This window comes from Curcuma longa, chromosome 1 (genome assembly GCF_044706935.1).
Source record: "Curcuma longa cultivar G26 ecotype Majalengka, Jawa Barat chromosome 1, ITB_CL_G26_1.1, whole genome shotgun sequence".
NCBI classification, from domain to species: Eukaryota; Viridiplantae; Streptophyta; class Magnoliopsida; order Zingiberales; family Zingiberaceae; genus Curcuma; species Curcuma longa.
In genome coordinates, this window is record NC_133861.1 from 19,178,747 (window position 1) to 19,204,578 (window position 25,832).

General features: G+C 39.4%; 3 protein-coding genes and 1 pseudogene across 3 annotated transcripts; all 4 read right to left on the reverse strand.

Annotated features, from left to right (window-relative positions):
• Positions 1–814: 814 nt before the first annotated feature.
• LOC141837481 (B-type cell cycle switch protein ccs52B) lies at positions 815–8,142 on the reverse strand. The gene is made up of 10 exons (XM_074724872.1): positions 7,681–8,142; positions 7,477–7,599; positions 7,216–7,320; positions 4,167–4,346; positions 2,852–2,914; positions 2,550–2,744; positions 2,377–2,478; positions 1,397–1,459; positions 1,110–1,178; positions 815–990 (listed from the first exon to the last, which is right to left on the reverse strand). Exons 1-10 carry the CDS (start codon positions 8,140–8,142, stop codon positions 937–939), a joined length of 1,416 nt encoding a protein of 471 aa, XP_074580973.1. The 3' UTR covers positions 815–936.
• Positions 8,143–8,945: 803 nt separating this feature from the next.
• Positions 8,946–11,764, reverse strand: LOC141840912 (E3 ubiquitin-protein ligase RDUF2-like). The gene is made up of 2 exons (XM_074729017.1): positions 10,317–11,764; positions 8,946–9,020 (listed from the first exon to the last, which is right to left on the reverse strand). Exon 1 carries the CDS (start codon positions 11,286–11,288, stop codon positions 10,359–10,361), a length of 930 nt encoding a protein of 309 aa, XP_074585118.1. The 5' UTR covers positions 11,289–11,764; the 3' UTR covers positions 8,946–9,020; positions 10,317–10,358.
• A 2,334-nt stretch (positions 11,765–14,098) lies between these two features.
• LOC141840986 (protein PSK SIMULATOR 1-like) lies at positions 14,099–15,929 on the reverse strand. The gene has a single exon (XM_074729105.1). It carries the CDS (start codon positions 15,712–15,714, stop codon positions 14,242–14,244), a length of 1,473 nt encoding a protein of 490 aa, XP_074585206.1. The 5' UTR covers positions 15,715–15,929; the 3' UTR covers positions 14,099–14,241.
• Positions 15,930–18,735: 2,806 nt separating this feature from the next.
• LOC141841686 (sulfoquinovosyl transferase SQD2-like) lies at positions 18,736–24,715 on the reverse strand (annotated as a pseudogene).
• Positions 24,716–25,832: the final 1,117 nt, after the last annotated feature.

The following is a 25,832-nucleotide window of genomic DNA, read 5'->3' on the forward strand; positions in this document are numbered from 1 at the left end:
AAGAACACACAAAAAAATAAATAAATGTGATAAGGAGGATTAGATTTTGAGGACAGCTTATGCTGATTCATTTCGAGAAGCACAAATTAAAATTCTCTTTTCATTGTGCTACTACTAAATTTAAAATTCCTTAAAGCTCTCTTTTTATGTGTCATTCAATCCCAATGCATTTTCAGCAGAAAAAGGCAAAAACTTTTAAATCCCACTGTCTCGATGCCATTCAATCAAGCTATTCTTTTTGAAAGAAAAGAAGCTTAGAACACTCCTTGTCACACTTCATTCATAGTACAAAATTTGGGCTAATCGAATAAACAAAGTACAAAATGCAGGAAAACTTGTTCTTTTCCTTTTAATAATTATATGTCAATTCATAGTACTCTCTAACTCTTGTCATTTAACCTAGACGACCAATAATTAGCAATTTTAGTTCTTTTTCTTCCCAATAATATCTGGGAACTAGTAGAAACATGAATAAGGCAAGACATAATTGGAAGAAAAAAAAATCAAAGACTAACATAGCATATGATGCACAATGCAAAGAGTGTAAAACCTTTCACATTTACGAAAATATCTGCAACAATTAGGATAAGCCTAAATATAAATCAACCACTCTATAGTATACAGTACAGCCACTCTGGAACATGCTTAGTAAGACCACCACATTAACATAAACTTGGGAGATCATAATTTAGTAGCAATCGTCAACAAAGAAGAATTGAAACTTAAGGTGTTACTAAAACTCTTTTTCTTTGACAATATCAAGCAGAAAAAAATAGGGGTCATATGAATTTGTTGTTATGAATTTGCAGTTGGCGTGCAAGCACAATTTTTTTTTTTAAGTTTAGAAAGGTTTATCATTTATGGTCGAGGAACTTATTTTGTCGTTAGAAAATTCACAAAGTGGTTCCTTTCTGCCCATTGTGTTTTTCTACCTGATCATCGGATATGCGTTCGCCCCATGGACCAAACTCCAGTATGACGCACAGGAGCCTGAAGAAGAAATATGATAAGGAGGATTATTAGAAAAAGAATCAGACCAGCACACGAGAAATTTGTTTAGATTGTACAATTAATAATTGTTTGGTTGGTAGTAATGACAAACTGCTTACTGGTGTCTTGATTGAGGGGAAAACATTCCAAAATCTGAGTGTTTCATCGCCTGCTCCAGTCACTATCGTCTGCAGGAAAGGTCCAAGATAATTAAATTTTTGAATCAATCTAGTTAACTAATATTATTTAGTCCAAACAGTTATTGATGACAATCTTCACAACCTTCATATTCCACCAGGCAACTTGGAACTATTGGTAGTTCTCTTTTATCATTTTACATTATAGAGATTATTAGCAAAATTTTAGGGGAACGAAAGAGAAAAAAAAAACCGTCAATTATTTGTACCTGCCCATCTGGTGACATGGCAAGATAAAGAACACGAAGCGTGTGGCCTGTTAGAGTAGCTACCTGTTTTGTGATATTTCAGGCAAGTGAGCAATGCAATAAATGAATATCAGTACACTGTAAATCTATTGAAGAAAACGGGGGAATAACCTTAAATAAACTTAAACAACAAAAATTGTGTATGCTTCTCTAAACCAAACCAAACGATAGAAAAAAAAAGAAACTTGGTTATTTCATCATATTTTTTAGAGCCTTTTAGGAATGACATTTTGCCAAAATGTCTAATGGTTTCAAGGGCTTTAAATTTGAAAAAAAAAATATAAATTAAGGGGACAACCAAAAGTGCAACAATGTAATTTGAAACGAATCCGAGGTATTTAAGGTTATCAATGACTTTTTGCCCTAAAGGGCTCAAAAACTTAAAAATAAATGTAGACCGACTCAAAAGGTCATTAAGATCAATGATGTTAATTTGACACGAATTAACACAAGGCCATCAAACACTTTCGCGTATGGACTATCAATATCGAATTGCAATTATTTAGGATCAACTATGTAGATTTTATTCTTACATCAAACTCTATCCAACAATAAGCATGTATAAAAAATAAACTTTGCTAAGGCAATTATTTAACCAACAACAGAGTTTATCATTAAATTAATAGGAAGTTCAAAAAAATCTTTAAATTTATTGGCAATTTGTTCTCCAAATAAACCTTAGCACATCAAAAAAGGATAAGAAGATTTCGATTTACACAAAAAAGGGGAAAATAATTTTTTAATAGTTAGTTTAACTTTGTATCACGTCATTTTAAAGTTTAGCTAAGTTTACATTATCAAGGTTCTCATTTTTCTGATATTTTACTAACTTTGTAGTAGTTCGCATTATTTGATGTGTTGACCTCGGTAAAATGATCTATAGCTATAATTACTAGACAGTGTGGAAGTCAGCTATAATTGTTGTCACCAAAGTAGCGTACCTTGTTCAAAGATGGATACTTCCACACCATGATTTGATTCTGGGAGTAACCATGGGTACTCACTAGTTCATTTACATTCTTACTCCATGCTAGATTACACACCTACGGAAAACAAAATGTATAAACTAGTATTCCAATATTTTCCCCAGCGAAATGTCAACTTGTGACATTACCTGACTGCCGGTGTCCACACAGTTAAGCATGTTCCCATTACTAGTGTTCCAGAAGCGGATGCACCTATCTGCCGTTCCACCTCCTGATGCAACGAGGTTATGCTGGTGGGGTGACCAAGTAATGGCTTTAACTGCAGCTGTATGCTCTGTTAGTTTAAAGATTGGGCTTTGAGACCGCTGGTTCCAAATTAAGAGCTGTTTTCAGAGAATCATACCCCAGGATTTAATCATCATTGATTAAAAAACAATTCTACATGTTTATCCAAAGCTCTATAATCAATCACACGTAAAGAAACGCATACCTGATTGTCATTTCCACCAGATGCAAGTTCGCGATCGTCATGGGACCATTTTAGTCCACAAACCTGACACATACATGGTGATTCTCTTAGAACAGTTGAAAAATATATAAAACAAGCCCAGGAATGAAGATTAATTCAAACAACAAAGATCTTAAATCTCAAATTTCAGCAAATGCTGCGTTTCTGTAATGAACCTTTAGTAGCACAATCGTCAATGATTATTTAGAATGTATATTTCACATAATTGACTGTTAAAGTTTAAGGCAAAAAAGCATTGATGTATTTCTGCATCTATAAAATAAAATTTCTGCAGAGAAACACAAACAAAAACAAAACTTTATTTTTTACTATTTAGTTTTATATCCATTGTATTATTTTTGGGTTTAGAGAATGGTGCCAAACAAGTTGGTCCAGCATGATGATGACCAGTGACCAGTCCAGGAGGCCTGATGATGACTCTCAGGCTCAACTCAACTCTGGATTCAATTGGTTGCATTGAGTCTTGTGCAGCCTAGGTGTTGGACATGACCCAACCCCGTGCCCAATGTATTTTTCCTAATTTCTCAATTATTTTTGCGTAAAATTCCCAAAATGCATAAATGTCCAAATCCAATTTCAGTTCCTCAATTTGTATTTCCTATTTCATCATCTCCATACCTTTTCAACTGATTTTCTCTCTCATATTTTTTCTTCTCAATTCCTTGTATCTTCCTTTTTCTATATATTCCATTATTCAACTGGAGCTAAGTCAATCGATTAGGAAATGGGTCATCTCGCCTAAGATGCAAGGATAAACAAAGGCTTGAGAAGAAAAAAGGAAGAAAAGGATAAAAAAAGGATAAAAAAAGGACTGTGTTATAATCCTCAAAACCAGAGTCTCTTCTTTTAATATACCTGCCTTGGAACTGAACTGGCAATGTCCTATCCATATGGAGCAGATGGTGACTTCATAGAGGCAATATAGCCTCTTGCTCGGAGTATGTACTTGTACCTAGTATTGACTATGTCCAATAGGACGTTGAAGGCTATTACTAGCAACTAGCTTTTCCCCATGATTTTAACCTCAAATCCCCCATAGACCATGGACTTTCATGGCAACAACAATAATTTTGCAACATTGGTTTTGACATGAAGCATTATTATGTGTTTGTATTCATATGTATTTTTCAGAATTATGTAACTTTCAAACATGAAAATCATTAAAATAAAGTTATTACTTTTAAATTTTTTCTAATTATGGGAGCCTGCCCGCACTCTATCTTGGTTAGGCCATGTTGGTCATACCTTTAGGCTTAGAATGTTATTGAATACTTACCTCAGATCTATGACCAACATGTTGGCTAGCAAAATCACTTGGAATTCGAAGGTCATGATTAAGTATATTCTTGTCCCTACTCCCCGAAGATAATATGCATGAGCTCCAAGCCAATACTCCAGTTCTTGTGGAATGTCCACCCATGTTTCGAATCATTTTGCAGCGTGTGCCATCCCAAATCTGCAAAATTCATTGTTAAAGGGGAAAAAAATAGAATTAGGTCAACCATGAAGCATATATTTGATGTTTTTACAATTAGGTTAAAAAAATCTTACTTTCAATGCATATTTGTCAAAGAGATCTAGTTAAATTCATTTTAAAATATTTAAAGCTATTTATATTGTTAATAATCCATTATATATGCATAGAAGATCTATATGAACAATATACAACATAAGCAATCAATTTTAAAATTTTCATATCAATCAGCCTAAACAATTCATTTATACATCACATGCCTAAGCCAGCCTATATATTGCAAGAAGCAACGCATAAGTGTAAACAATAGTAAAAAAATTTAAAAGTTAACAACAAAAAAGGATGGTTTACACACAAGAACAAAAGACAGAGAAATGTCAAATATTGTCATTAAAATTTCATTACTTGTCATCAAACTGCCCATTTCTTTTATTTGAAAATAATTTCTACTCAGTTAGTCTATAATTCTTGAGAGACCAAAACAATTCTAGAGCTTTTCCTGGGTTGAGAGGGCCCATTGTTGAGGTTCCTGTGATCATCAAACTGCTGACACTCTTTTTCTTTGAAATCAGTTTCTATTTCATTAGTCTATAGTTCCTGCGGGAAACAGCTGTGCAGTCCTTGGTTGAGGCTTGAGAGCACTTATTATTGAAGTTTTTGCCATCAAATTCCATGCCAAGAGACACTTCTTCAAAATTTTCAGTACCGTTCCTTATTGAATGATCCTCATTATGTGGTAACATAGTTAAAGCAATAGATTGTCTGAGTAAAAGAGCTAGCATATTATATACACATACAACTTTATTTGCACTCTTCATATTTGGACTTTCATATATACAACTGTATTCACAGTCTTGATATGTCTACTTTAAACATTAGAGTTTTAATCTTGTTCGGTAGGAAAATACAACCTGCATGAAGTAAGGAGTTGGATTGTGGAATTGTAGATGGCACATATTGTATTTATATAATCTGGGCTTGGGTTAGGGTTGAACTGAGTTCTACCCTTGTTGTGCATTATAATCTACATGTTCATTGTCTTGTATGAAACATATGCCAACTCAAGATCTATGCTTGCACAGAGAGTCACATGTCCTATAGTACTCATTAATGAGAGTGTGAGTTTCTTGGCAGCAACATACATGACAAGGTTAGCAAGAGCTTGAACTAGCCTATTGGCAACAATATCATATGCATTAGCTTAATGTTGCTATTGATATTTGATGATCTTACAAGTAATTTGTCCAGCACAAACTTATGAGGATGCAAAAAACAAGGGTGTGAGTGGGTGACCTCAAAATCGTGTTTGAGCTTGTTTCAATCATATTGCACCTCAATTTAATTCTTAGTTGAATCGTCACACCAAATTTGCAAATGCACTTGATGAATCATGCATATATCACTAACTGTACATAAATTGACGCAATCAAACATAAAATCTATGCACATCAATTTACATCCTGAATTATGAAACACAGGTGTACAGCATGCCTCAACGGGACACCTTGACTGATGTGATCGTCTTTGAGCTAATTGCCTCAAATTTGTGAAGGAGGACTAATAAATTGAGACACTGGGTTAAGCTTGGTCGAACTCTAATTTTGGCATAGATTGAGAGCTTGAACATAGCCCATTGCCAACAATATTGTATACATTAAGTTAATATTGAAATTTGACAACTTACAAATGATTTGTCCATCACAAGCTTACATGGATGTGAAAACAAGGGTGTGAGTAGGTGACTTCAAAAATTGTGGTTGAGCATTTTTTTCATTCATATTGCACCTTAATTTGATTCTTAATTGAATTGTCACACCAAATTTGCATATGCACTTGGCGATTATCGCATAGATTATAACTGCATACAAATTGATGCAACCAAACTTAAAATCCATGCATATCAATTTAAATCCTCTTTGTGGAACACAAGTTTTCAACATATCACAACAAGACGACCTTGACTGGTGTGATCATCTTTAACCTAATTACCTTGAATTTGTGAAGACTAATAAAATGCTAAGCAAGGGTGTGAATGGGCGACTGCAAAAATTATTGTATATAAATTGATGCAATCAAATTTAAAATCTATGTTCATCAATTTATATCCTCGGTTGTGGAACACAGACATACAACATATCAGAACAAGTGATCGTGTTCAACCTAATAAAATGAGAAGTTAGGTTAAATTTAATCAAGCTCTAAATTTGACTCGGTCTACATGGTTGAACCATAATTTTGAGTTGATCAACATCTAACCTTGATCCAACATGACAAATGGCCATAATGACAAAAGACAAGTGCATGATAAGTAAACATCGAACATGACCCTCTTGTTTTTGTGTTTCTATAGAGAACCAAATTCTTTCTTTCTATGGGTGGGTCGGGGGGGGGGGGGGGGGGGGGGGGGGGGGGGGGGGGGGGGGGGGGGGGAGGAAGGGGAGTATATAACTATTAATTAAACTACAAAAAAACTTGGATATATGAATATTTATATGCATTGAGACTTCATTTTTGTCTTCTTTTTTAGAGAGCAACTGTGCATTGAATATTTGCACGCATGTAGCCACAAATGCACATGAAGAAGACAACTTCAACCAGCTCACCTGAACCAAATTCTTTTGACTCTATATCTCTACTAATATAATATATGTGAAGAAGACAACTTCAACAACTTTATGAATGGTCTTATAGCAAGAGTGGTAACACCTATTTGTTTCAAGTCTATTAACTTATATGTTGCTTGTAGCTTCAAACATATGAACACAATTTTCAGTCATATTTTTCCGGTAACAGTATTGACTTTCTGAACCAGCATATTTAGGGATTGAGAAAGTCAGAAATATTCACATACCTGAACATCTCCAAGATTTGTTCCAATTGCTAAGTAAGAACCTTCTTTGCTCCACTGGATTGAGCACACACCATCTCTATTGCCCAAATCGCACAATTTTGTCACCTGATATCACAGGACCAAGTTAGTCTATTTCTAACACAAGAAACACATGACTAATCTTGGCAGATTCCACAATATATTACAGAATGCACATTTGATTAATCATTGGAGAACATATATATCTTTTCAGAGTGATGTTGCTATACTGATGCTTAAGACCTTGCTTGTGGTTGCTGACCAAAGATACACACAAGTCCCTAGTCCAACAGCCAAAACATTCTGGGAGGACCAATCGACCAGATTCAGGTAAAAATCATCCTGAAGCGAGGGAGCGTCCAAGACCTACATAACATTTAATTGGAAGAGTGAGCTAACGCTCCCTACCTACTTGCTTAGTCCCTTCAGCCAAAAAACACCTTTTACCTTGTGCGGCGTTTTTGGAATCTTCCTTGGAATTTTGGGTGGGGTGGAGACTTCCATGGCGTTATCGTGCCCGATCCCCATGGAAGCGACAGCAAAGGGAGAGCTTGGAGCGGGGTGATCCGTCTTGAATCGAAATAAATTCTTGTTGGGGCTTATAGGAGAACCCTGGGCGCCTCCAGGGGTGCCTCCAGGAGATGGATCGTGCCCAAAGAGCTCTGCTCGAAGCAGGCGGGAGTACGCGTCATTCCCACCCTCCTTGGACGGCGAGGGTTTCTCCGTCAGCGCGAAGTTCTGTAGCCGGGAGGAGGAGCGACAGGGGATGAATCGGTCCCCATAGGTGGTCTTCTTGGGGGAGGGCGTCTTCGGGATGGCCGGAAAGAAGGAGACGGAGGGGACAGGATCGAGGCGTAGCGACGACTCCATGCCGGCGGGGAGGTTTAATCGACTCTTCCTCGACTCCATCGTCGCAGATCGACCACAACCTGCTCCTCTTCCTCTCTTCGATTTGAGCTACCAAGCCTAGTTTTCGATGACGAAGGAGATGGAGATGGAGAGGAAGAGCGAGAGCGAGAGAAGGAGCGCAAAAGAGCTATTAGCAACGGTAATGGGGAGCGGAGGATTTCTATTTAATGGCAGGTGAAGGGCGAAGTAGCCGTTGGACGCCGACGGGATTTGATGTTTTTAATCAGTCAGGATTTGCATCTAGATCAGCATCACTCCAAGTCGGACCCATCCTTGATTTCGTAGTATAACCAAACACAATCCTGCTTTGGCTTGACAGGTGATCCCCCACAGACACGTGGCGATCGGTCTCCTCTCCCCGGCCAGAAGAAGCAGGTGACGTTTATTCGCGAAAGCCAGTAATGGCCCATCTTGAACCAACCTTGTTCCTCCATTCACTGGGACGGTATGGCAATGGGTGTAGGAAACTAATTATAAGAAAATGTTCGAACATCTACAAATGGCATCCTATATATTTCCTAAATCTTTAAGGGGGACGTCTCATTCAACTTGATGAAAAAGTTCAACCTTATAATATTAACTACTAAATAATAATTTTAGCCCTTTTATGTAATTATTAGGAATATTTTTTAATCTCTAGTATACTAAGTTTTCATAGAATGATAGAACATAAAATCGAACAAAAATTTATCTCATATTTCCTGAATTAAACTATTATTTGTATAGATATAAAATCATATTTAATCGTAAAACATAAATAATATTAAAAGTTCTTTGTTTTTCCTTGGAGATAGTTGTCGGCAGTCAACTTCGAACAACCTTTTGTTTGCTCCGCTCCCGCAACTTCGAAAAGATCTGACATCGAAGAATGGCAGCGGCTGTACAAGGATTTAACAGACCATCAGAATCCGAAATGAATACAGGATGCTACTTGAAGATAAATGCATCAAACACTTTTGACTCTTCAAAGTCGAAGGCAATAATTTTTCATGCTAGATAATGTCATGAATAGTATCATCTGCCTTTAATGAAGCTAGGCAACAGAGTTTTGGAAGGCCAACAACACGACTGCCAAGTTCGATCAGTCTATGTCTGTCAACTTTTAACACTAGAAATTGCTAAGATAATAACATAAAATTCTGCCTTGATGAAGAAGACTCCGGCTATAGTGCAGGCTATCCGCTGCAGAGAAAGTGAGAGTTGAAATTGAATGTGCTTGAACTTCTAATTCAGGGCCTCAATTGAGGAATTTCAATTATGAATTTGGATGTCAAGAACAGCTTATTTTTGAAGTTAAAAGAGATCAATTTATATATTTATATGTTTAATAATACTATGTTAAAAATGAAATGATACTCTGTGCATTTTAGCAATAAGGATATTTGGAACATACCCCCTTTACGAGCTAAAATGTAGACAAGTCGACTCTTTTACGAGCAAAAAAATGTTTGAGATCTTGTACGATGCAGATATAGCACAATGCTTCTGCACACTGGGGAGATAATCCCAATTCTCATAGACAAAATGATAATAGTGATAATAAAGCACAAAATGGATTTCAGAGAAGAAAAGGAGTCTGACAGGCAAAATTTATTATTAACAAGATAATGAAAAATGAATTCTTATCACCGACCAAGCCAACTGCATGATCCTTGATAATGTCTTCCACCTAATTCGCTTGAGAAAGCAAGAAGAACTTGCCTGTTTCTTGCCAATGTATATACCAGAGAACCAGTAGGCAGTTGATAAGCTATTTGGCCAACAACTCAATTTATAAGTCAAGAGAGATGGCCGACTTGTAACTGAAGAAAGTAAGCATGATTATCAACGAGCATGTTTAAGAAGGCCTTGCATGATAAAATTTGGGGAAGGAAACAGAATTTGATAGTAATTGACTCTACAAGGAAGAATATGATTTATCATTGCGTTTCAATAAAAAAAAAACATTACCATCATCATTATTTTTCTGAACAAGCAAATGCTAAGATAATCCATAAAAGAATTCTGTTTATCAGTTGTTGAGATAATGTTTCTTCTTCCACGAAGAAATCAGTAGAACTTTTCTAAGGAATTAATATATGTTTAGGCTCATGCAACTCAGAAATTCCTACAACATTTTTGCATATCAACTATTTACAATGGAACTTATGTTAAAATCACCAAATTTTGCATACCACCATCAAGCTTGCATTGGAATTCTTATCCACATTGGTGCCTCAAGCTTGTAAACGACTCCTGAAAATTGAGCTTCTGTGATGCCCGTCCGCAGATACAGGATTAGTTTCCAACCTTCGCCTTGAAGAAGTAGAAATTATTCGCGAAAGCCTAAAGAATGAGAAGAAGTTAGTAACTGCCCGTAAGATCCCCCAACTCTCCCTTGACCTATTGCTTCTTGAAGTCCATGAGATCCTTCTTGGCGCTCCATCGTTGTTGAATGCACCATCCATCTCAGTGTACACAACAGGAAATTCTCGTTCCGCAGGTCTTGTCCCCCCTGCAAACCTCCCCACTGCAAAACCTCCACCAGGAAGCCTCCATATTGTTAGTCCAACAGTCACCATATCGTTGCTGGCGGTGGCATCGCCAACAGCCTCTGTTGCCTCCCTTGCCGATGCATCCCTTGGCACCTCATGCCGGCAAACGGGGCACGAGTTCCGAAGAGAAAGCCAGCGCAAAATGCAATCTTGATGATAAATGTGCTTGCAGGGCATCTCCCGGGTCTCAACCCCAAGTTCGAACGGCTCCATGCAGATGGTACAATGGCAGTCTTTCTCAATGTGATCGTCAACTATCTCTATGGCAGGCATCGATTCTATTGCGGCCTTTGACGCGGGTGGATGCTCGCATCCCCTCTGATCACCGATACCGTTGATCTCGATCTGCGCGAGATGTTCCAGGAGGCGGTCAAAGCCCGACCCTATTAGGAAATCCGAAATGCTTTCCGGCAAGGGGCGGAGACCCGATCCGGTGCCGTCATCGTAATAAAGCTCGAAGCTGTTAGTGATGGAGGCGGCATCTTCAACGTGACGCCCGTTGGACGGGCTGCGGAGGACGATAACGGGATTGAAAGGGGACCGGTGCCCAGCCGAACCGCGGAGGTTCCTATGGAATCTGACCTCGGAGGGTCGTAGGGGGCGGGAAGCCATCGCAGCACCGCCGCTGCTGAGGTCGACGTGTGCAGTGGCGGAGGGGATCCGGCGGCGGCGGTATTCAGCAGCGTTAAGGAAGCGATGAGGAGGGGGAGCGCCCACTTCCTCAAGAAACCCGCCGTCGCAGTCGGGGCAAACGACTGCGCCCTCTTGCCGCACCCGAACGAATTGCAGCTACACTGGTAGCGCCAATACGATGACGTTGAAGAAGACGTCGAATCGGGAAGAACAACGACAAAGATCCAATCTTTATCTCCAAATCGAACACAAAAAAGAATAGCACCACCAAAATCTTCGATCTTTCAAACGAATCTCAAAAGAAATGAATCTAAAACGACAGTTTCCAGCTGAACAAACTCGAAATTTTCACGAGAAGAAAAGAAATATACCAAATTTGTAGCTCAATAAGTGATCGGACATTTCCGAGGAGATGGGAGCTCAGAAATAACCCGAGGCATGAGGAATGGATTGTGCGATTAACACAGCATCATTGGCGGAGCAGCGTCTCAGTGATGGTAAATATGAACAATGCCCCTAGCGACCGTTATCTTGCCAAGATTCACACACATGTCGGAAGAAACCACTAACGCCGTCAAGATTAGAAACGTTGACCAAGGGCCCCATAGCAGCGTTAGCGTACCCTTCACGGTATCCAATGCCAAGAGAGGTAAAAAAGTAAGGGATTTTAATTTAGAAATGTATTTGTCGAATGACTAAATGCATAAAATATATTTAATAATTTGTTAACCCATTTTGAATCGTTTATGTCATTTCAGAAATGTAAACGAAATTACAAACAAAATGTAGAATTAAAATGAGTTTTGGAACGTGGTTCGATTAATTACCCTTCGTTTACAGAATTGCAAGTATTATCTCAAAAACTTGTACAACTTTTTTCCATTATTTGAGGGGGAAAAAAAAGAGAGATGAAGTTGATTCCAATCCAAGACTGTCTGATGTATTCACCATCAAAAAAACAAAGGGAAAAAAAAGCCGTTTCTATCTTGTTCTAGCTTTCTGATACGACTTCTTCCTTTTACTTCAGGATTCAGACAAATCATGGCTGACTGCACACATGAGCCCGTTGCCGATGCAGGCAGATTCTCCCTCTTCTTCCATACTCTGCATCCACTGCATTCCTCGCTTAATTGAAGAGTACATCGTCACTTTATTAATTGATGTTCCATAATGATTCTCTGCCGCTTGGGATGGACCACTAACAACCACTTTTAAGATCATCAATTAGATGTAATTTTCTTTTTTTTGAAGTGTGAGTTTGTCCTCTTCCACATCATCCATTTGTCATCACTGAAAGAAAGCAGATTGAAATGGGTAAAGCATGGGCTAACACATGCGTGATAAACTTCTTTGATATCAAGAATTGGTATCTTTTGTCCTCTCTCTTCAGCTTCTGCCACTTTGTGGACCTTTTGAACATGGTTTAAAAGGTCAAGGCCGTTAGGTGTCCTAACACTACAGGATAAATCTTATTGAGAAATGCAATCCATCATTCTGAGCATGAGCTATGGAAGTTGTCGTGTTTTAAGAGAAATGAATAGAAAATTCATTAAAGTTTTGCGGTGGATGATCATATATAGTGAGTCTTGCTAACGATCACTGCGTGGACATAAATAGAAATAGCTGGTGCCACACAATGACTGGCTTAAAAAATTAGGACTACTAAATGATGAGGTCAGACAAGCCATGGCCTTCGAAATCTGGAGTAATCATCAACTAATGCTGCTTTTGTGTTATTTCTATACACCACCTTCTTCTTTCCTCTCTCTTTTTTTTTTTAAATTATTTTGTTCTTTTATTTTTATAATGTATTTTGATTAGTTGATAGCTAAAACCAGAGGCTCAGATGCGCAGAAGTCGATTCTTTAAGTTAAATAATTGTAGAGATCTTTACGAATTACGATATTATAACTTCCAAGCCTCTTGGTTGGAGCAAGAAAACACTTTGCAACGGCCACCAATCAAGACCATGAAACTATGGCAGTAAAAAGGCTGCATATAGATCTTGGATGTCCATCTGTCAAGCTAGAAGAAAATAGTGGCGCATTTTAAGGATGCTTGATGGTACCAAGAACGAAGTCGTCTCAGGCATTGATAATGGTTTTCCAAGTGAATGATCAATGATACTTTAGATCTAAAATAGAATGATTGATGTACTGTTCCTTGACTATCTCAACCTAAGAACGTCGTTTGAAGTGATCAAATGCCACAGCCAAGATCAAAGCTGTTCCACGTTCGAACCCTCAAATCTTCACCTTTAATAGGTATGAAATTGTCCACTTTAAACTTAAAATCTTATAATTTTTATTTTTAAATTTTTATACTAATAAAGGTATTTTATAACTTATAATTTCATGATCTTTTTTATTTATTTTCAATATAAAACATTGAAAATAAATCAGGAAGCAGAAAACTCATCCCACCTTTTTCTTGTAGCACAGTAGCACTATAGCCCGGGGGCGTTTGAGGAGCCATTCTGGTTCCCAGAGACAGTTGAGCGGAAACTGCCATCGGATCATTGTCTCCTGGTTGACCATTCTACTAACTTTCGGCTAGCAAACAAAACTCGACAGGAATTTAGCACCAAAAGTCAAGAAAAGTCGCTTTTCTTCCAACACGGAAAATCGAGACAGCGACGTTTGCCGCAGCGATGCAATCACAATGACAGGACAATTTTCTATTTTTTATTTAATTTTCTCAATCTATTCTTGTAAACGGCCAGAAGCAGCATTCAACGTGTCCAAAGAAACCGCGAACATTTATAGCGATATGGAACACCATCTCCATCCTTAATTCTCAAATCAAAGCAATTTTGTAAAAAGAAAAACAGACATAAACAAATGATTTTTGGGGAAAAATTCGATTTCCTTCATTTGTTCTTTAATCGAGTATCAAGTATGTATTAGTGAATTCTAACCTAAAGTTTGATCGATCACTCCTCGTACCACGACATGCAGCTCAACCCCACGAGCACCTCGACGATGGCCGCCTCCGTCTTCTCGACGTCGGCGAAGTGCAGCGTTTGCAGCAGCAGCGCCCGCGGCCGGGTGTAGAATCGTCTCTCTCTCTCCATGGTGCGCTCCTCCTGCCACCGCAACGTGTCGCGCGCAACCGGCCCCAGCCAAGCCAGGATCGCCGCTACAGCCTCCTTCCACCCCTCCGCCATCGTGGCGTCTGCCGACGACTTCCCGCCCTCCCTCCGCCAGCACTCCCTCAGCTTCATCGTCACCGCCGTCCGCATCCCCGACGGCATCATCTGGAACAACTCCTCTCTCGCCGCCGCCGCTGCATCCTTTTCCTCCTCTTCCTCCTCCTGAGGACCCGTTTGTTGTCGTTCTCGATGCAACTCCTGCGCCGACAAGATCAAGTTGGCGTACCGCGACGCGAGCCCCGATCCGCCGACGGTGCTCGACGGGGCTTCTTTCAGCAATTTTCTCAAACGCTCGAATGGCGTCGGTTCGAGCGCATCATTGGCCGCCACACTCAATATCGGAGCTGAATTCCTCAAGGATTGCACGTGCTGCGGTACCACGCGGCGATCCAACGGCCCAGAGGAATGCTTGCCGGGGTGACTCGGGTTAAATTGGTGGATTTGGTGGCGGCTGGGAGGCAAACCGAGGACGCAGGGGCCAAAGACGTCGCAAATCCTGGCGAAGACGGTGACGACTGCTCGGACCATGAGCTCCACCGTCTTGTCGTAGGTCTTGTTCCACAATGATTCCTCCTTGAGACCGCGGACCCTGTGGCGCTGCGCACGGAGCTCCAAATGGATCGGATTCAGTGCCGGAGGCACGCCTGGCGGCTTCGGCACAGGAATTGGACCACTACGCTTCTGCCACTGCTGCTGCTGCTGCAGTTCAATCCGCTTCTCCGACGCCTCCATCTGATTGAGCACCTCCATCTCCGCATAGAGATTTGACGTCATCGCCACGTACCTCTCCATCTTCTCCATCCGCTTCTCCACCCGCTTTGCAGTGGAGCCGAGGCCGAGGCGGTCGAGGTCGGCTGCGGCGCGGACCTCGCGAAGGGACAAGGGGCTGCCTCCGGCGCCGGCCTTGAGGTCGGAGTAGAGCCGGTCAAAGCCACGAAGCAAGGGGTCGCAGCACTTGTGTCCGAGGAAGGAGACGGTGACCGCGGCCTTGTCGAGCTCGGCGAGAAGCTCTGCGCAGGCGAGACGAAGTAGAAAGGCCTGGTCATTGGAGGTCAGGTAGGCGACGCCTGGGGACCTCATGTCGACTCGCAGGCGGCGGACCTCATGGTCGGCAAGGGAGTGGTGGAGCGAGACAAGGCGCGACATGGCGGCGGCGGCTTCGAAGGCGAGGATTCCGACGACGGGCCGCTGCGGAAGATCGAAACTGGAGGCTCGGCGAGGCCGGAGGTCGGCGAGAAACTTAGAGACGCCCATGATCACTGATCGCAAAACCTCTGTTGGTACTCTGTTCTTGGGATTAATTAATGGTGGATTAAATTTTATGGAATTTAGTGGGTGGAGCGAGGGAAGCGGAGGGGGCTATGATATAAGAGGTGGGTGAGTGAGATGGGCATGGCCATTTCCGGGAGCTTTCACGACGCGGTTGCGAGATTTCCGACGGATTCAAGGGAGGAAGAAGATAAGGTCGTTGGTGTTCGACCGGTTGACAATGCGGGAGGCAGTGACTTATTTACGGTTCACTCATTTGACCTTAATTAAGTAACGATTATATTTATTTTTTCCATTCATTAATTAATTCGTTTGCAAAGAGTCGGCAACTTATTCTACACAGTGCTGAATTATGTAAGGATATTAGATTAATATTTTTTTATTAAGTATATTTTTTATTAATCAAATTGATAGATATCAATACAACGCCATCTGTTGTGTAATGTGTTCATTTGATTTATTTATTAAAAATTCATCAAATTCAAGTAAAACTTAAATTTTTATTGAGCTTAAATGGCAATTTAGCAATATATTCTTTCTAGATCAGTCGATTGCAAGTTAAAAATATCTCTGAATGCTCCATAAGGATCATTTGCTAAAATCCAAAACTTTTTTGGATGTCTCTCTTTCGCTATTAAATTGTGTTGTTTGGACATTTTGAAGCCAGATGTGGCCTTGGGGCATAGATGGGAACTCGGTTTGTCAACGCACACTGAGCTAGCTAGGCGCCAGCTGCAAACGTCGATTATGGTCAAACCGGCCGGTTGAACCGTGTTGATGCGTACATGCTCACGTTCCTGGTCAGTGCTGACTACGGCTGGCTGCATGTGTGTAATTTACGGGCAAAGCGATGTAGACTTCTTTCACGATAATACGATATAGAGATGTGAATGTGTGTATTATATACAGACAGCTATGTACTAATGTGCCTGTGTAGTGTAGACGCGTTTTCGATTTTCAAATGCGATCCCGTCCTACACGTAACTTCTGTTCAGATACAACGTTACGGTAGCTGAATAAAATCTTAGAAGGTATTTTAAAAAACTTATCGACATTTTGATAATGTTTTAATAATTTTTTATAGAAACAAAAGACTGGACAAACTAAACAACCTGAAAGCAAACTCAAAACGAGTTATACGTAGATTAAGGTTTGGTTGACCATCCAAAATAGCAACCTCAGACCAAAAAATAGAAATAAGAATAAAATGCTTCAGAAAAAAAAAGTCTTTTGGTAGTTTGATTCAGTTGTTTGAGGATAGAGAAGTTCATCCTTTGCAGGTTGCACAAAACTAGAGGGATAGGCAGTCTCATCTGTGTTGCACGCTTGTTGCATATATTTGCTTTCTCTATTTCGATTCAATAATTTTCTCTTTCAAAAAATATCAAAGCACAATCAAACAAACATGAAAATTATTCACGATGGCAAACAAAATCATATTTAATTCAGTTGACTGAAGCGTTTTAAGGAGTAGGATTATAACTGCCACGACACTCTTCTTTCTGAAAAAAAACGTGATCGTATTTCTGGATAAATGTTCCCACTCAGTCTTACGTCAAACTTAATGCTGTCCATGCACCGATCTTCATTTAGAGCACTACTGAAGAAATCTTGGACCAGCTGAGACATATACAGAGTTAACGACATCATATTTGAAATTAAGGAATAAAACGTGTACCAAAAGAAGCCAGATTGTAATGATCGAGAAGCATGACAAAACTCTCGAAATATAGATCAGTTGATTATGATACAGCAGACTTGTAGAATAGGACAAGGGTTCGAATTCTAGCAAAATCAGATAATACCCTCCTGCAGTTGTATCAACTGCAACTTCTTGATTTACTTCCTCACAAATAATCGTGAGGCAGTTAAGTGACCGTAAGATGGCAGATTCCATCTTTTCAGGGGAGAAGCATGACAAAAGTTTGGTATTAGTGGTTAATTCACAAAGAAACGACTAAACTTTCTCAACCTGAAAACCCTAGTTACGGATCGTCTTATCTTCCAAAAAGAAAGACAATTTTCCAGATATATTCAAGACACCCACAGGCATGATTTAAGCAAATTCGTGGAAACAACAAGAAGTTGCTGCCCAATTCAAAATGCAAAGCTGTAAAATAAATCGGAAGGAAGGCGGGAGCTGACCGCAGATCTTTACGGGGGCTTCAAGCTCCAGAAGATTAGGCTGAGCGAGGAAGATGCCGCGGGCAACGACGCAGAGCAGGTGGATCTCCGACTCTGCAAGCTGGACCAGCGTCCCCGGTTTCGCTTTCCGCACCTCCAGTAACCGGCTAATGATATCGTCGAGCACATCCGCATCCATTGCGATCGGCGAAACAAAGCCAAAAAAAAGCAGAGCTGCGCTGTGGGCGGGCGACCTATACAACCAAAGATAGATAGAGTCCGGAGAGGAGAAACAGAAGAGACAGGATATCGGACACCGACAAGGAATAGCAGAGAGGGCAGCGGGGTTCCAAGGCATCGACGATGCAGTGGAGGCGGGCGGCGCTAAGCGCCGGAAGGCGAAAAGTGCAATTGTTTATCGATTCGGATTCGGACTTTGACATGTAGGAGATTTGATATTCTGCTTTGCCTCCGCCCTTGCCGCGCTGTCCGCCCACCGCCGGCGGCCGGCCCGGGCACGATCGACGCGTTGCTCGTCGCGCTTCGGCCGGCATCGGATTCCGATTGGATTGTGGCCGAAATTCGGTGCAATTTGACCGAAACGCGGTAGGCAATGGCGCGCGCTAGTTTCTGGCTAAATTGCGATTGAATTCCGGCCAAATCGCAGCCGGAGACCGACGGAGGCGCACGCCGATCCTTCCTCGGCCGATCTCCGATCGCGATTTGATCAGAATCCGACTACGATTTGATCAGAAACGACGCGTGTCACTATCGGCGGCAGCGTGCCACTCTCACGGGCACGCATGAGGAAGTCGCGCAGAATATCAAATCTGTGACATATAGAACAAAACAAACAAAACCAAACTGAATTAGTGTTAACTGTACCCTTTAAAAAATGGTCCAATCCGCTTGTGTGATTCATGGAAGCAATCTCCATCGCTTTAAAAATCTCCAAACAAGAAAATAATCTCGATTCACTGTCTCTATACAACCTAGTCTTGTCGCCCTAAATTATAATGTACAAAAAGGGACTAATTATTTGTCCAATAAGCCAATCACTCGCATCGGCTTGCAAGCTTTTCCAACACAATAACCGCCTCTGAATGCCTTCAACTGCAAGTGTTTTCAGGCGACCCGAATAGCCATCTGGCAAACGACTGGATCGGCCCAATGATATGGGATTCGTTCTTCTTCCAGAACCAGATTGCTGCATTATAATTCTCATTGCGAATGACCCTTGTAGCTGCTCCCCAATCATGCTTTTCCATTTCCTCGCGTGCTGCTTTAGCCATGGCTTCTCTGAAATCATTGCGCGAGAGTAGCTGCTGGACCTTGTGCACGCAATCATCTAGATCACCTGGCGTGAAGAGGAAGCTGGTTTTTCCTTCATGGTCCTCCGGTATGATGTCGGGAATCCCTCCTGCACGAGCTGCGACGACGGGGGTGCCTGATGACATGGACTCCAGCACAACTTGGCCAAGGGTCTCAGACTCTGAAGGCATCACGAATACATCCCCGCTGGCATACGCCTGAGATAGCTCCTCACCTTGAAGCATGCCCGTGAACACAGCAGGCATACCTGATAACAACTTCTCTAGTTCAGCCCTGTTTAAATGAGCAAACTGTATAAGAAGTCACAGACGCATGTTAAAATTAAATCACGTCTCCAGTTCTACATGTGTGCGAAGAGATAATGTTTACAAATCACTGCTATAGTCAAAGAGATCATTGTCAAAAGAGTACTTGTTTACGCTCAGAAATTATGAGGAAATGTAACTTGGGAAGGAAATGTTGTAGTGTTTTACCTGTATGGTCCATCTCCTATAATTGCAATTCTTACTCCCGGTAGCCTGTCCATAACCCTGATCAATCGAACTTTAAAAATGAGTTACTTGTGGAAGTCGACTAATGAGGGTAAACATGATGTCCAGAAGAAACAAATAGATTGACTTTCTAGTTCATAAGCTCATGTTTCAACTTTGAGGTCATAATTGAATAGAAAAAATACAGTAAGAATTCGCTTAAAGGTAAAAGTAGCATAAAATGTTACCTTTTGAGAAAATCCAAATTTTTTTCTCTTCCTATACGTCCAACATGGATTAATAGTGGTTTTTCTGGTTGCCCGTTGCTGATCGATGAGAACAATGAGTTTAAAACATATCACATTTATAATGTTCATGCTGATGTATATATACTATGTGCTCCAGCTAATAGCTACCTGAGCCTTGCACGCATTTCACTGCTACAGTATTGAGGATGGAAGCTTTTGGAATCAATACCCTTATTCCAAAGTCGTATTTTATGAGCTATAGGAAAAGGAACAAACAGAAAAGAATGTAGAATAAGTACAGGACCTGATTAAAATGTCTAGTGAAGCTTCTAGTGGAAGAAGTCTGACCTTCTGTGACATTATTAGCTACGAGGTCTTTAATAGTGGCAGCCGAAGGTACCAAAGTAAGATCAGCAGCTCTATGAAGGAACCCTTAGGAGGGAGAAATAGGGTGAGATGTAAGATAATAAGAGACTAGGATCTTTTCAAAATAATTAAAATAAAGTGAGAAACTTACTTATTACCATCCACATGGGCTGAACAAACCAACCCCATGTATATCTGGGTATATATCTACCATGACAGGAGAGAATGTGTATTTTAAGTAGGGACACAATAATAGCAACGAACATCACAATAAAGATAATGCCGTATATATTGTTGCTCCACAAGTTTCAAAATTTTCAGCAATCAGCCATACATCATATAGAGATGGCAAGAAGCACAGTACAGAAGGATGTTTATCAATTCGTTTCATTTAGGATTCCAACAATCTAAAATACGAATTGCAGAAAAAGATGTATACCAATTCCTTTGCCCTAAGATCTGAGAAGTAATATCATGTAAATTTTGATTAACGACAAATAAACTGGAAGATTAGGATAATTGAAGTGCATTTTTTTCTCCAAGGAAAATAATTCAAGTGCTGCGAGAGATTGGTTTTCTATCAACATATCAAGTTATAGGCCTAAGCTTCACAGATGTGGACATATCAACATGGGGTCAAAATGGCTGTATTGATTTCCATACCCGTTGGTTATTGGTGTCTATCATGTTCCTTTTGCATAACTGCAAGAACAATTAGGCAAAAAGTGAAACAGGAGTTCCTTAATAAGTTAATTAAGGCACATTGGGAGCACAAATTTGGGAGTGAAAAAATAGGAATTAGGATACAAGTCTCAAGGAAGATATGAAGTGCTTTAAAAATAATAAAAGCAAGCTAGAAATTCATGTTAACTGAGGTATGCAGTTTATTCTACCAAGTTTTAGAAATAAAGCCACATACAATATTTCAGAGGAAAAGTACTTTGTATTAGAAATTCAAGCAATCTATTGTTTAAAAAAAAGAATTAGACATCTAACATTTATATTGATGAGTAACGCTCAATTTTCTATGCAGCAAAAGAAAATTGCCTAATAGTAATGGATGAAAGGTCAATTAGTAATGCCCTTGTTATTGCAGTGAATGAACTTCAAACTATTATACTAATTCTAACAAACTAAGCAGAATTCATAATGGATATGTGGCAATCACTCTCTGAAGAAGCTTGCTTACTTTGGAATATGAGTGTGGTATGACATTACTATAGGAATGGAGAGCATCTTGGCAATTGCCAGAGCACCAAATACCTGAGATGTTAAACTAAATTTTAGAAGAAAATCATGTAAAAGTTTCAAAGTCTTCATTCATAGAATATCTTAGGAGTAAAATTAACCATGATTCCTGGTGAAGATGTGTGGATAATATCAGGCTTGAACTTTGCAATTTCTGAAATGATTCTTGGGCTGAGGGCCAATGAAAGAGGAACATTGTTGTACATTGGGCATGGAAAGCTGGCACAAAATTTCAGAACCATAAGAACAAAGCGAATGAATAAAATACTACAGACAATGGAATCTAAGAGAAGTAAACAACGCAAAGAGATGTAGACAATGGAATGGAAGAGATGTAATCTTAATTCTAGCTAGATGTAGGAAGGTTGCTATGTAAATAGTATCATTCACATACATAAATTGGAAGTTCATTCTTACAACAAGTACCCACCCAAGTTATAGGATGCATCCATATAATAGGGTCTGAAGTAGCATGGGTGATTATATTCATATATAGAAAACTTAAAGATGCAAAAGATACTCACTAAAAGGTCGATATGAGATAGAAATGATGTACATATACCAGATTCAGGTTCTTTTACTTCGGACCAGACTAACCACATCAACCAAGCAACACTAACTTCAAGTTGTTGGCCAGTGGAGTGTTAGACCAACTAAGAACATTTTTTTTGATGTAACAACTATAAGCCTATATCCTATAGATATGGCGTAGGGCTGGGAAATATTATCATTAGCTAGATACCTCAGTATATCTGCAATGTCTCAAAAAACATATTCTCAGAAGCAATACAATCCCATTTTATCAGGACCCATCGGAATTAGGTGGTCTACAGTGACAATCCAAATTGATAATCAGGTCTAATGTATCCCTCTTATCAGTTCCATACTGAAACATATGGTAGTCATGTCCCGAGACAACTATATTATTTATCAGTTCCATCTGCAATGTATGATAGACATGTTCAGAGACATCTATACTATTTACTATGCCTCTGGAATATTGCCTACTGGATTATTTATCATATATGTCAGACTAGAAGTTCAATTTCAGCAATACATGTAGAAACTGGATTAGGTTAGGCCATGGTTGATCACTCCATATTGTGGTTATATGATAGGTAGAGTTGATTAAGGCTATGAGTATTTTTACGAATGGAAACTCAAGATTTCTGTGCGAAGTAGGTAATCGAGCGACCAAAAAAAATCCAAGTGTATATTCTAAACGTGGAATATAAAACAACATAGTAGAAATATATTCTAAACAAGAAATATTCCACAGCAGAAAGTAGTAAAATATCATATTCTAAACAAGATATCAAGAACAAATCGACTTCAACTGACATAAATCATTCATTTTTATGCAACATTCTATATGCATCAAGCAAGGGATTCCTTAGTTAGGTTACCTTCTAGAACCAATAATTTTTGCACCATGGAATTCTTGAGGCGCACCTTCATGGGTTGTTATAACAATAACCTAAACCAAACATGATGAAGGTAATCATTAGATTTTGGTATTATAGTGAAAATGTTCTCTTTGTTGCTCATTGAACATATTCATGTTGAATTAGTTGCGTGGACAAAATAAACCAATTTTTAACATATTTCCACTTTGATTTAAGACGAGATATGCATGTAATACATCTATGTAATATAACAGTAGAACAAATAATTTCAATATAGATTGGGACAAGGAACTACTCACCTCATCCCCCATTTCACGCAAGTTTTTGATAAAATTCTGAAAGCGATTCTTGTATCCAGAGATATAACTGTCAAACATAAAGAGACACATTTACAAGCCAGCATAGTACCAATAGCTAATATGTTAGCCAAGTTATAAAATAAAAGAAAATACATAATTTTGCTAGAAAAATGACAAAATAGCAAAGTAAGGCTGAACATATAACCCAGGAAATACATAATTTTGGTAGAAAATTGACAAAATAACAAAGCAAGACTGAATAATATAACCAAGGCTAACTGCAACAATGCATTTCGATTATAGATATAGAATTAGGTATGTTTTGCTGAAATCTACCCCAAGTAACAAGATACTTTGTCTAGTTAAAACTCCCAATTTTCTTTATTTTAGGGGAAATATTTGACCTAAGTAGCAGAGACCACTCTTTAAACTGACATTAAAATTGAGATGAAATAAATTCAGGAAAGAAAATTTCTCAATTTAAAACAATGCGCAGAGGCAAATAAGATTCCTCATCCAGGAAATATTCACCTCTAAATCACCGAAGCATCTAGAATAAAATTTCTTGGTTTAGACATGCAAAGTCAAAAAGACAAAAATGAGTGGACCAAAACCACAGAGGCAACTCACTTAAGTAAGAATAATCACCCCAGCCAAGGGAAACCACTTCGAAGATTCAAGCCTATTTAATCTCTTAACTTAATCTGGCAATAACTCAGCAACTAATGTGCTACATCAAGCAGAAGGAAAGTTAACTATGCAGCAAAGACATCTAAATCACAAAACCGCCTCACAATTCGATTTTTTTTTTTTTTTTTTTTGCTAGTTAGCAAGGAAAAGAAAGAAAGAAAACACAAATTTTGCTGGGATCGGCGCATCTAACCTTGACGCAACTCATCCAAACAAGAACCGTATCCAACATCCGTTAGAATGGTACACAACCCCTAATTGTTCTTCTAAGAAAATTAAATAAATTTGTTTTCTGAAGAAGAAAAAAAAAAGAAATTTGGCCAAACAAACAATCATAAACTATAAAGAAATTCATCCAAGCAACAAGGAACGATAGGCTTCATGATCCGAACTCATCGTCAATCAACAAAAAGAATAAAAAAAAAGGAAAAAACTGAAATAAACACGATTCGGTGTACTGAAGCAGCATGTGTGTTTTACTTACGCGAAGGGAGAGGGCTCAACGAAGAGAGCAATGCGGCGAGACTTGGCGTCGGTCTCCGGGTCTTCCAGCAGCGGAGTTATCTCCTCGTCCCCATCAGCGGCTCCTTGATCTCCTCGATGGTCATGGATCTGCACCTAGCAGACCAGAAAACTCCAGTCCACACCCTTTCAAGGCGCAGCAAGAGCCAGGTCAAGCACTCCACCAACAAAAAATGAAGCAAGCAAGATCGGGATCGAGAAGAGCAGATTTGCAAAAACAAAACAAAACTAATTAGAGGCGAAGGAATCCATCAAGCGTAGAGAGCTTGTGATATTAATTTGACTAGAGCATATTCTTGTTGACGAACGAATCGCGACACGAGCATATGCCGTGCGCTCTCTCTCCTCGAATCAATTTGACTGATAGTAACCCTTTTTTTACTATCCTGGCGTCACGAATCAGCACATGCCAACTGTCGGCTCAATAATAGAATTTTATAATATCTTTTGTTCGTATCCTAATTCCTGACTTAAGTCACGTGTCGTTTGCGACGATTACCTTAGTACCACGAGTTAATCGCTGTGACTAATGAAATACGACGCTGGAGTTCAAGCGCCGCGCAAAAAAAAATCCTTCTAGGACAAGCGTTGCAACACGACTCTTACTACGACGGAGACTGTGGAGCGGAGGAAAGCGGAGGGCGAATATTCTTCCAAAAAAGGTTGAAATTATTTATTCTTTATTTGGAGAGATTTAAGAGCTTTTGAGAATAATAATTCCATTACGTGCACGATTTTGAATTAAATTTAATGTCGATACATGATACTTAAACGTTTTCATCAATTTATTGCCATACATCACATTTTTCTTTCTTTTAGTACTAGGCTTCTTATCAAATTGTTTACAAAATGTCGCCTTGTTTAATATATGTGTTTTTGTTTTTTTGAAAAGATAAAGCAATATCCACAAAACAGCGCTAACAACAGCATGAAGTTTAGAAAAATATATATTCGAGCCGCAGGATTAAAAATATTTCAACAATGTTGAGAAATTAAAGATGCTCAGACAGGCAAATACGTATAATCATGAGTGATCAGAATTTCACAAGAATTCTTATAGCGAACACTCACTATGCCAAAAATGACTAACAACGCTAAATTATATTCATCTTTTATAAAAAGGTGGAATCCGTCATCTTAGCGATCCCACACAGTCGATTTCACAATCATCTATGAAGAAGTAAATTAAGAAACTGCAATTGATCACGACGACATAGTCAAGCATATCACCCTTTGTTAAACAAACCTGAATTTCAACATTATAAAGTAGAACCATATCAGCTAAATGATGGCTCAAGGTATCGACTGGTACTTGATCCCGACAGACAATATGTTGATGTTAGAGAACCTCAATTCGAACAGCCTTTTTCATGCCATCCATGAGTAATTAAACATACA

What these genes read in the sequence shown, in the direction of transcription:
- LOC141837481 (XM_074724872.1), bottom strand. Translation starts at nt 8,142, where the DNA reads ATGGAGTCGAGGAAGAGTCGATTAAACCTCCCCGCCGGCATGGAGTCG. An exon ending in ATGTTGGTCATAGATCTGAG is followed by an intron (nt 2,915 to 4,166) that starts GTAAGTATTCAA and finishes TGTATGTGTCAG; the next exon opens with GTTTGTGGACTAAAATGGTC. An exon ending in AGTATCCATCTTTGAACAAG is followed by an intron (nt 1,460 to 2,376) that starts GTACGCTACTTT and finishes ATCACAAAACAG; the next exon opens with GTAGCTACTCTAACAGGCCA.
- LOC141840912 (XM_074729017.1), bottom strand. Translation starts at nt 11,288, where the DNA reads ATGGCTTCCCGCCCCCTACGACCCTCCGAGGTCAGATTCCATAGGAAC.
- LOC141840986 (XM_074729105.1), bottom strand. Translation starts at nt 15,714, where the DNA reads ATGGGCGTCTCTAAGTTTCTCGCCGACCTCCGGCCTCGCCGAGCCTCC.